The 12,500-nt window shown below is 41.1% G+C and overlaps 1 protein-coding gene across 1 annotated transcript in view; it reads left to right on the top strand.

Annotated features, from left to right (window-relative positions):
- Nucleotides 1–12,500, top strand: part of Mdfic2 (MyoD family inhibitor domain containing 2) — a 107,908-nt gene that overhangs the window by 86,899 nt on the left and 8,509 nt on the right. The window contains exon 3 of the mRNA XM_021191377.2: nt 10,473–10,694. Coding sequence (XP_021047036.1) covers nt 10,473–10,694 — 222 coding nt within the window. The remainder of the gene's footprint in view (nt 1–10,472; nt 10,695–12,500) is intronic.

Below are 12,500 nucleotides of genomic sequence, written 5' to 3'. Positions count from 1 at the left end.
GCAAAAATTTACCTTATGAAATAAATATACTTATAATGTACATATATAGAAAGCAATGCTCCATCTTCATTAGGGAGGCTCATACCTCCCTGTAGGCACACTTTTGCCACTTTGGAGAGAGACTACTGGGATAAATTTCTACCAGGCAAACCATTAAGAATATAGGTCTTAAACTCTCAGCTGGGTGTCTTCATAGATTCTGAAAGTCACCAGGGTCCACAGCAGGCACAGGAGCGATGGCTGAGCATATGTTCTGTTTCTCTGTTTCCTTCTCCTTTTATCTTTCATCAGTGAGATGTGACTTCTGGTGTCTCAAGAGCCACTGTGTAGATAGACCTTATATCCACCCTATGCTTGTACAAGCCCAACATAGATGGAAGATGAGTCCATAAAGGCCTGGAAATCAATAAAAAGTCATCCAAATCCACCAATGGATCCATCACCCAAGAACCAAGGATTTTTCTTTCTTTTCTTTTTTTTTTCTTTTTAAGAACCCAATTAGCATTCATCCAATAAACACTTGAAACAAGAATTTATTGATCTATAAATACATAATAAGTATTTTAAGTGCCCAATCCCATGTAACATGAGAGTTTTCTAAATTACCCAGAATCTAGTTGTAGAAGGAAAATTCCACAGAAAAGCAGTGGCCATTAAAAAAGAAATCCTTCTTCCCCCTTGTAGCAGTGAAAGGCTGTTTATTCAGCTGCTGGAAATGGCAGCTAGAATCCAAGTTCCCTTCAAATTGATAACAATAAATTATTGTAATGGTAAATTTTAAAATTGGCTACAGAACAAGAGACAAAAATCTTCCCTATTTTCTTGATATAAGTCAAAATGGACCAAATTTTTCTGGAAAGCACGTCATATCACTCTTTTCCTACGGACTCAAACTATAGAAAGTAACAAGTATGAGAAAAGACTGACATGTGTAACATTTATTTCAAGAGTATTCGTCATCGCAGAAGTAGAAGCAACCCACATTTTATTAGATGGAGAATTGACAGCCCCTGGGATGCCACACCCATAATGGGATTTGTTCCTTGTTTCCCATTCTTTGAGTACTCCTTGTATCCTAGGTGCTCTCTTGGAAAGATGGCATCATAAGTGTGGAAAGACATGCATCCCATAAGCGAGTAAACACATGAGCAGATGCAGAAAATTAAACAGTAACCAAATTAAAATCACTGGTGTTGAGGTCTACTTGATGACTTCCTACAAGAATTTCTTGGCCCTGGCACTATTGATTCTTGAAGCTGTCATGCCTGTAGGTTTGGGGTGGAAAAGAAAGGGAGCTCCTATGCACATTGCGATGTTTGACAGCCTCCCTGATTTTTGCCTTTGTACTGTTACTGAGAACCATCTAGATCATGACAATCAAAGCAGACATTCCCAGAAGATCCTCAAGGGAATGATGGCAAGAACTGACTCAGACTGGGCGAGGTGGAAGACCTCTTTGAAAAGGTGACTGTTGAGCAAAGAGTGCAGGAATGTTTTAGTAATTAAATATCATAGTCAATAATGCCACATTACATGTCTGTTAAATGCCTGCTAAGACAGACAGGGCAATTCATTGGTTAGGAGCCTCGATTTGAAGCCCGACTTCCTTGATTAAATCCCCAGCTATGATTAGTGGTAAATTAAATAAGTTCTTTGTAGCAATGTGCCAGTATAATCATGGGGAAATTAAGAGTGTCATTTGCAGTTATCTACCACCACGGGACTGCTTGGAGCTTGAGATAAGATACTACAGATAAAATTCTTAGAAGAATGTGTTTGTGTTTATACTCATATGTAGTTTAACTCAGAAAGTATACTAATTGGCTCTTCAAATATACACTAATATGTTGGTAGTATAATTATAATCTAACTAACATGTGATAATCATTACCAGGTAGAATATAACAAGAATTCTAATACAAACTATATTCTAAAGAACTACATAAACTCTGACAAGGATCAGTTTGGTTGGATATTGAGAATGAAGACAAAATACCATCAATTACAACTGAGGCTGCACTTTTACCAATGGCCTTCCATGGCCTCTCACAGTGCCAAGCCTCAGCTGCTCTCCATGACCCCTTCATACCTTCAAAACCAGTACCACCCGGGTGATATTTATACATTACAAAGTCTAGCTGCAGCACAGCCTTGCCTGTCTTTGGAACATAGTTTCTTTGTGCACTCAGAAAACACTTCCCAGAAGATTTCACCTCAGTGATGTTGGTCTCTTCTTAATCTCTGCTACTTCTTAGCTCCAGCTAACCAGCAAAGTACAGCCTCAGTTGCAATTGATGGTCCAGGACTAAAGGGGTCATGCAAAGTAGTTGAGGCTTAGCACCATGAAGAGAGCCTATGAGAGGCTATTGGTGAAGCCTAGTTGCAGCAGAAGACCCCAGTGTATTGGAGATGCCAGAACCGTGGGACGATCACCAAGAACAGCAGCAACAGTGGAGTGGAGTCAGCCAGAGCCTAGCGTGCTACTGAAGGCAGAGCTGGAGATGTGACCCAAGACCTTTGGAGAATGAAGGCAAAGGCAATAGGGTTGAGTCCAGAATACCTCCCCAAGGGGTGAGTCCACTGCCACCTGAAAGTTGAGAGGCCCACTTTCCAATGGTCACTCAGCTTATCGATCAGTTGAAAGGCAGGTGGCACTTGCTTTCCTCCACACGCTGTGCTGTAGCATGCATCCCTTGGGAATCCTAGCAGAAAAGGAAGAAAAAAACATCCATGAGAGTCAGAGCAGAAGAAACTTAAAGAGCTATGATGAGGATTTCAACTCAGCTTCTTGAATTTCCACCGGGACTAGACAGCAGGTTTAGGCAGCTTCCCAAACTAGGTGAGGAGGCAACCATTATTTACCCAGCTCTGCCTTGAACATACATCTAAGGTGTGTCTCTTCATCACATACCAGCAAGATCAACCACCTTGAAGTAAGGCAGTCAGCAGGGAAAGAGTCATTCTGCAAACAGTCCAACATCCAATTGGCACATCTGATGACCGTAGTCTGGAAAACAAGCCTGGATGACTCTAAGAACTGGAGGCACAGATAGGTACCAAATGCAGCTCTGTTTCTAACTGTGCACCTAGGAGGATCCACTGGAACCTTCGTCACCTGCCTCGTCAGCCCCAAGCAGTGACAAGTACTCTACCAGATTGTTGTGAGATGGATATGTAACTGTGTCTAAGAAACCTTAGGCCACATTCAAGAACTTGGGCTAAATAAACTGACAGACACAGCTTTAACATGGTAGAAAATGTTTTCAGGAGAGCTTGATCGTTTACCATTTATATTAAACACTAGGAGCGAAACACCCAGCTGTATATGATCTGCTGCTTATGCCTGAGTTTATAGCCTGATTGGCTTGATTCATGTTTTTTTTTCAGAGCCCTAAACTCATTAGCCACCCAGTACATGGAACTATAAAAGCTGCTTGCTATTTTTTTTTCCTTGGGTAACATCATCTTTATTTCCTGAGACACTACTTTAAAACATTAAACTGGAGGTAAGTGCATAAAAATGAAATGGGGACTCATAATTGCAAACTGTTTTCATGTCGGAAGAAGATTCAAATGCCTCTTAGGTCTGCACCGCTCCTTGTTACTGGCTCACAACCTAGCTATAAAAGTATATCATGAGCCAAAGTCTGCCTACTGGGTAACATGGGACGGCGAGCAGAAAACTCATGGCAGTTAGGCACAAAAGGAAGAGCAAATCAACAATAGCAAAATCGAAAGGGCAAAGTCCCAAAGCTGGGAATTTGTAGTTGTGGGGGGACCTTGGAAGGGGCCATCACAACTCTCTACACTCCCCCTGCCCCCCTTCTCCCTCCCTCTCTCCCTCCCTCCCTCCCTCTCTCTCTCTCTCTCTCTCTCTCTCTCTCTCTCTCTCTCTCTCTCTCTCATACACACACACACACACACACACACACTCCTCTTAATCCTTTTCACCTTGAACAGTCACTGCTATTATTTCTGGAGAAATAACATACTTCTGGTTTTCTGTTCACATTTTCAAAAAGATTCACTAAGGCTGATTGAAAGGGGCTTTAAAATGTCACCTCTTCAGACCCTTGATAAACATTTCATCGTACGTCTCTGCGGCTGGGTTGCTGAAGAAGACAAACCAAACCAATGATACATAACACCACTGCTTTTGCTGGAAAGTTTTTAAAGGCTGTGAGAGAATTAGATAGAGAAAAAAAAAATAAGCCAGGTACATGTGTCTTACTTATTCTGCCCTGAAGTCCGATGGGCTGAATCCAGGGCTTTGCCTTATCCTATCTAGCAGGAGCGGCTGTCAAATAATTAATGTCTTACTCCCGTTCTGTTTAAATGGGTGAGACTTCTATAGGAAGCTTCTTGTCTTCAGTTTCACTATCAAAAACAAAAATGAGTTTTCCTTGAAAATCTGCCCTTTCTGAATATCCATCAGCTTTTGCTGATGGGTCAGGATGAAATGTGACATCTTAGTTTTGCTTTGTTCTCTACTGAATTAGTTTCCCAGTGTTGCTGAATATGAAAATAAGAATGTCCTGTGTGTTGGCACACACCTGTAATCCCAGCTGCTTGACAGGCTGGGGCGAACAGATTCCAAATTGGAAGCCAGACTAGGCTGCGGGGGGGCAGTACCCAAATAAAATGTAAATGTAAAAGATACAGACTCAGGCCCTAATAGTTTTTACCAGGTTTGATCTTGTTCTGTGACTTCTGATATTTTGCATAGCGTGTGTTTGACTGACCAAGCTGTGGAAAATATAGTCAGCCTAACAGTGAACACAAATCCCAACATTAGCATGGACATCATAAAGTTCTTCATGTGCCAGAGTCTAAATATATAAAATACATAAAATATAACATATATGTTCTACACCTCTATCTTGGTTGGAGACAGGAGTGCATATGTGTTCTTTAACACCTTCTCTTTTTGCATTGCCTCCCAAATTCTGGGGGTATAGGCATACACCACGATGCCCAGCTAAATTAATTTCCCCCCACAGGGTCACTTTGATGAACTACTCTTCCTAACCATAATAATTTGTGAACGGTTTGGTGGTTTATACCTTGAAATGTCACCTGTCTACCTCGATCTGATTTCACCCACAGATAATCACACCACTAAATTCTAAGTGGTAGCTCAAATCCAAGGCAAAATATCAGTTACAGCTTAAAGAATGGTCCTTGCATTTGAAATGCACACTCTCAGTGTAGTGATGTAGAAATAAAATTAAAATCAGTCTACCTTACAGGCTTATCTTAAAATTCTCAGATAGGCTTCAGGAGTTGGCCTCACACATGAAACTGTTACTAAGGCATTGCCTGCTTCAAAAAAAAAACAAACAACTTGGCAACAGAGTGGGAGAGTTAACTGAGACGAGCCATTAGCATTGTGGGGGAGGGGACTTGCCTGGAATTTGTGTTTTTCTTCAAGGAACTATTTTTGTTTTATCAGAAGGTGGAGTTTAAAACATAAATTTTGATAATAACATGTAAACTTGTCCTGGTGTTACACACCTTAAATCTCAGCACCTGGCAAGCAGAGCCAGAAGGGTGGTCAGTTCAAAGCCTGACTGAACTACATAGTGAGACCACCACCACCACCACCACCACCACCACCACCACCCCGCCAAAGAAAATCAAGGACTTTAAATGCAGCTCAATGGCATACCATTTGCTTAGAGAGTGCATGGCCCTGTGTTAGATGCCCACAACCAAAATAAACAGCCACCTAAAGAGAATGATGCAGATTGGAAGGTGCGGGAGCAGTGATGGGAATGGAAAGGCACACTTGATTTTGAAAGAGGAATCAATGGAAACTTCTAAATTACCAGTGGAAGGAAGGGACCAGACAAAGACTAGTCTCAAGTCTAAATAAATGGAACAAGGACCATACAAGGAAAAGAAATCCAGCCACGGGTTCTCCAGGGATAGGTAGAGTTACCCACTTCAGTAAGATGAAGGGCTTAGGAAAATAGGCTGTTAAATGGAAAAGAGGTGGCTGGTAACCGAAATAAAGGATCCAGAGGTCCTTTATAATCATGAGAGTGTTATTTGTGGTGACCACAGGACTTTAAAGAACCTATACACTGTCAGTTTTCTCTGAATTCTCCAGCGATGAATAACAACTGAAATGAAATTTACACTCAGCAAATGAAGCCTGGCTGGAAACAGGCTCACAGCACAGATTTAGAGGCAAACTCCACAGAATCAACACCTAAGTTATGAGTGTGGACAAACGCTACCTTAGATAAGGGGAAAGGAAAGAAGTGAAGGAGATAGGGGAAAAGGGAGAGAGGCAGGGAGGGAGGGAAAGACGGAGGGAGGAAGGGAAAAAGGAGGGAAGGAGCAAGGGCCAGGTCTTAAGGAATAGTATATGAGTGGATCTGGAAGTAAAAAGAAATGAATTAAAGGAGAAGGAGAGGTTAAGTCAGAGAAATAAATAGAAATAAAAAGAGGTATGGAAAAAAGACAGGGAAGGATTGGAAGGAAATAAGAATGAAAAAAGAAAAAATATCAACAAGACTAGGGTAAGGAGCCAGATAGGAAGAGCAGTTATCCATATTTCTTGTGTTATGGACTTAGAGAATATTTGGACAAAAAAAATGTATCAAGTCACATTTACTGAGCAAAAATGAAAACCACTGAAATGTTGCCTTAATAACTTAAAAAGTAAATAAATGAATAGCTGCTGTCACATTGATTCATCTATTGCATGTGGATGCTCAATAAATGTTAATTGAATTAAATTAATAACATTTGCTCAGCAGTAATAAAAAATTAATTAACTGTCTGTCTTACTGTTGCTTAGTTTATGCCCACTGGTTCTTACAATTACTTCTAACCCAAACAGGAATTTTTCTATTACAGTGACTTTCAAGATACACTTTAATCTCTTTTTTTTTTCTAAGAACTATAGAGGAGCTCCTAATTTTTGTCCCAATTTTGGTTTGTATTTTAGGGGTGGAAAATTTATTTTCTCCAAGTTAATGTCAGGAACTATGTATAACAACCCAAATATAGTTTCACGGGTTCCTTATTTAATTCTAAAATGCCAGCTCGTGTAAAGGATACGATTCCACTTTTCCTTGTGTTCCTCCTTTTAGCCCATGCTGCTTTTTAATACTTTGGAGACAATGTCAAATAACACTGTAAAGGGAGAAATCTGGGGGAATTATTGTTAGCATTCCAGCTATAAAAAAGAAGGAAGCTGTCAGTAACATTCACCCCCTACCCCCCACCCCCCCCAAAAAATGTGACTCACTTCAGATGTCAGAATTCTGGGTTGAACAGACTGGGTTCTGAATTCTACGCATGTCAGATGATGTTTTAATGAGCATCAGATAGTTCCCACTGGGGGATTAAAAAAATAAAAATATAAACAGAGATACAGAGTTAAAATAACTTTATGAATGGCAGTTTAAATTCTCCATAAAATCCTCTCTGTGCAAACCTGGTGTGCTCCAAATGGTTGCTTAATGTAGCAAACCACTTACATTCAAAATGCTATACTTAAAAAATGCTGTACTTAAAAAAGTTGTCGCAAAATTAAAAAGAGAATCATATACCACTTGGCTGTAAACTGTGCTCTCTGCATGGTTTTACATTCCAGTAACCTCTATCCGGCTCTTTTTTTGTTGTTGTTGTTACAGAATTACTTTGTGCAAAAGCAATTTAAATTACATGCAGTCTGACTGTGCGTGATAATTTGAACTGATTGTTAATGGAGTCTGTTAGGCAAAGAGCTGCTGTCATCTCTGTAGGCACCGTGGTTTGCTATCAGCTCTCTCCTGAGCTGACTTTGAATGGACAACGCACAGTAGCTAGAGCCGAACAGGCCATTCTTCAAGTGTGCAAGAAATCAGCCATAATTTACCATGCAGAGAAAGGAGGTCTGTCGAGCTAAGTTATTTGCAAGACTGGCTTTAAGGTGTTAATACATCTCAAGTCTTAGGGCACAGAGACATATGTGTAGTCTAAGCCACTAAAAGACAGCTACTTGAGATAGAGGCAAAGAATACATTAAGGACATGTATAATATTTATAAAAGACAAAGATAAGAACGAAGCTCTTGAAGTCCCTAAACTCAGATCTCAGTTGACTACAGCGGAGTCCTTGGGCACCTTACTAAAGCCAAAGTTCTAAACCTTGAGACTTCTCATGCATCTGCTCAATCCAATTCTAATTCTAATAACTCATGTCATATAGTACTAACTTTTACTTTCCCCATGCTGTAAAAAAAAGTCAGCAGCAACTTCTATCTCCTAAACTCTTTCAGGCAGGTGTTTTAACATGATCTGCTTTATCAGCAAGAATGTAAAACTTGATATATAACAGAGGCATTGATATGCATGTGCTTTCATTCAAAGCAGTGGTTTTCAACCTGAGCAATTTTGTCCCAGGAGAGAAATATGACAATGTAAACAGCATTTTTTTTTTATTATTATCATAGCTTAGGGAGACAAACTACAACTAAGTGTCTCCTAAATAGAAGATGATACGGTGCCCTTATGTATCCATTGTCTGACTCAAAATCTTGACAGGGCTAAGCAATTGAAGACAGTATTTAAATATCCATCTTAGTGGGAAGTGGCTGATGGTTGGATGTCTTTTATATCCAAGTAAGGAAAATAAACTTATTTTCACCATGACCATCACCAACATCATTGTGTTATTAACATGGCAAGTATTTCTTGAGTTGGAGGAGCCTAGAATTTGCCAACATGTAATGCCAATTCTATTTCCACATTCAGCATTCAATACTACATTAATTGCTGTCAACAATAGATGTTTTTCCTGAACCCCTACTTCTGCCAATCTTTTTTAGGGTGGATTAAACCACTACCAAGGGATTTAAAGCCAGCAGCATATGGGAAAGGGAATAAAAATTAAACATTGTCAAAAACCAAGGCTGTTTGGAAAATTGGAAAGAAACAAAAATGGCCCACGATGACTGCGTGTGGCAGACTGTTTGGTCTTCTTCCAGTTCAAGACTTCAGAAAGAGAGACCATCTCATGATGGGTTTTGAGAACCCTTGATTGACAAGTCTGTGGATTGATCTTTCGCTGTCTTCCCCTTCCCAAAGCAGAACTCCTTAGAACTCCCAGACTCATCTGCATGTTGGATTGACCTGAGAAGTTTCAGTAGAGTCCCCAAGGGATGGTGATTTGATTGGGCTGCTGGGGAGAATGATATCTGAGCTTTTGAACAGGTCAGCAACTTTAGATGTCTCAGCTGATTGGATGCTATAGAAGTTGCAGAGAATCACATTCCTGTAAAAGAAAAGACCAATTTGAAATGGGCTATAAACATGGACTTAGAAAGAATGGATTTCCCACACTGAGCCCAGTGTGCTTCTCCAGTCAGGTCAGCCTCACTCAAGCCCCCCAGTGACGACTGCTGAGTCAGCCCACGCCCTGGACTCTCTGGAGAATGGGATTCCTAAACATGTCTTTTCCATCTCTCAACAGCACCACCTGAGGATGTCCCTGGGACCAGCCTGGGGTGTGTTTAAGAATGTACTGGTGTGCTTCCTCTCTTTCCATCACGGGACTTTGTTTATAGACGTAGCTGTGTTAGATATCAAGCTGCCACCCAGCTTTGGCCTCCCTCTGAAACAGCCAGATAGAACGCAACTTCTCTTCACACCCCCCAGTTGCTAAGGTGTGCTGTGGTTGTGGTGGGCACACTGAATCCCAGTGTTCAGTACAGTTTGGGCTCTACTAACAAACTTTGCTTTATTACATGGAATGAGGTCATGGGCTTTTTCAACTTTCCCTTTGCCTCTTCAAATTGGGGTCCTGGCCAGGATGTTGCTGGGAACTTCCTGAACTCTGGTTATCCCAGTTGATTATGTCCAATAAGGTATGTTCCCCAGAGGCCAACCCCAAAACCAGAGAGACCATCACATGAATAGGCCTGTATAAAATGCCAGTCCCTACATCAAGCAGTCCATGTATGAAAGTGGGACAGGATGTTTGCAGAGCTTTTTCTGACAGAAAGCCAAACCTATAGACTGTTCATCTGCACGTGGCTAAGTTTTTCTCCTACAATGGAAGAAAAATGAAGTTAGTGAGAATGAAAACAACACCAGCAAAATGAATAGTGATCTTATTGAGACCATTGGAAGTTTCCAGAATCACCTGATTTCTCATATCCATAATATACTATGATGCAGATACCACACTGTAACATCTTGTTGATCTACATGAATGAGTTCTTTTGTTTGCCCAACTCACTATCTGAAAAACTGATAGTAGAAAAATACGTTTCAAATTAATGAGAAATTTACAGTGTATATAAAAATTTGTGATTGTACTTTTCAATTCTATCTCAAAATAATCTTGCTCGATAATGTTGTATTCCCGTTCATTGGGACTTTATTTTCTCAAAGTGCAAAATGTAAATTTCCCTGCAAATGTCCCTTCTTAGATCACAGTGGGTTTGTATATGTGTGTTTTCTTTTCTCATCTAGATACGCAACTCACGAATGAAAAGCATGCAGACGAGAAACCTATTAATGCTATCGTAATAAATTCAGTATCCGAATTCAGTATCACAGATGGACCAGCCCAGGAAACCCCCAATGAGAAAAACCTGTCAGGATCGAGCACTTCACTCTCTTCCCTCGAAGAATGCCAAACGAAATTTCCCTACCTCCAAACTAATACTTCAGTTCACCGGAGAGACGCTGATGGTACGTTTCTCAGAATACAACCCATCTCTAAATAAAGCTCCCAACCCCAGCCCTTGTAAAATCGCTACATATGCTGTTAGGAAGAAAAAAAAAGTCTTTATGAATATTAAACAGGATGACTTTGATTTGAAACCCTGCTGAATGACATGTGTCAAGGTCACTTTGTAGCTAGGAGGTGCTTGGCAAAGTGTTTGCTCTCAGAACTGGGAATCGGAGGCTATGCGTTTTAAATAGCTCAGACCAGAACAGCATTCTCGGATGGGGCTGGAAAACCAGTAAAATCAAATAAAATTTCTTTTCTCAGAAATGAGACCATTCTGCCTGTTACTTAAAGAGTATGGGGCAAAGGGAGAACAGAGTGGGAACGTAATTAATTGTTAGAAACACAGAAATGTGAAACTGGGGAGATGGCTCAGTTACTAAGGTGCTTGCTATATTAGAACGGGGACCTGAGTTCAATGCTCAGAACCCACATAAAGAAGTTTGCAGTGCTGGTGCCATCTTAATCCCACTACTGGGAAGGTTAGAAACATCAGATCCTTGGGCTTCTCTGGCCAGCCAGCCTAGCGACTTGGTGAGGTCCAGGTCAGTGAGACACATTGTCTGAGAAGTCAGGGTAGAGTCTACCTGAGGTTGACCTCTGGCCCCTACACAAGCCCCACCTCAAACACAGATAAAAGAGAGATGGCATAAAATATCAAGATGCTTATACCAACAATCTCTGGGCATGGGTTGACTCTCAGAGAAAATTCACCAGGTATTCTGATCAAGTGCAGCCGTAGAGCAACACACCTCATGTGCCGATTTCACGTTGATTTGGTGCTAAACAGTCTGGGAAACAGTCAAATTCTGCCATGGTCAATGGAGTTTCTCTCATAGTAACTTCACAATCACCTTCACAGGGAACATGAGCCACTCCAAAGATCAGTAGTATTCCAAATCTGCCTATGGTTGCATTGAAATTAACCCCGGACTTCTCAGAGGTGCCAATCTCATTTGATGTCATCACTGAATGTAAGAAAAATAGTGAAATCTTGTAACAAAAGCCCCTTTATCATCACGTTGATTTAGCTCATGTTTCTGAAGTTCATTAATGGGATATAAGAGGACAGCTTAGGGTTTGACCTTCGCTTTAACCTCCGATCTCAGTCTCTTAGTTATATGCTAGAGTTAGAAACAAACTACTGGCCAGTCAGGGCCTCCGATGGAACAGTGTGCATAAAGTACCTACTGCAGAAGCTGCCACGTAGAAATTGGACTTCAGCTTTTCTTAAGATTGCAGTTATTGAGAGGAAAGAGAGAGACTTCCACCATGTGCTGCAAATGTGCTGTCTTATGCAAATGTTGATATGGATACTTAAAGCAGAGACTACAGACTTGGTTGGTTTAGGGCTTGCCAGGAAAGAATGTGAATAATGAAGTAAGGTAGGGAGAGGGAATAGTGAGGACTGTGGGAAACTGAAGAATACCTCCACTAAGGGCCCTTAAAACATCACTTCTGAGAGATGGCTGGGTCAGTCACCGATTTGTCTCTCAAGCACAAGGTGGCAAAGCTAGACCTCCCGACCCCATGCAAAGAAGCCAGTATAGTGGTGAGTTTGTAATCCCAGCTCTAAGGAAGCAGAAGTAGTGGTATGCCTGGGCTCACCATCAGCCAATCATCAGCCACTCGAGACTACTCTGTAAGCTCCAAGGCGATATAGCCTGACTCAAGGGAGGTGGACAGTGTTCCTGAGGATGACAACTCAGGTATTTCTGCAGCATGGAAACTGTGCGTGTGTGTGTGTGTGTGTGTGTGTGTGTGTG

Source organism: Mus pahari, chromosome 2 (assembly GCF_900095145.1).
Source record: "Mus pahari chromosome 2, PAHARI_EIJ_v1.1, whole genome shotgun sequence".
Taxonomy (NCBI): Eukaryota; Metazoa; Chordata; class Mammalia; order Rodentia; family Muridae; genus Mus; species Mus pahari.
This window is presented reverse-complemented; position numbering and strand designations above follow the sequence as displayed.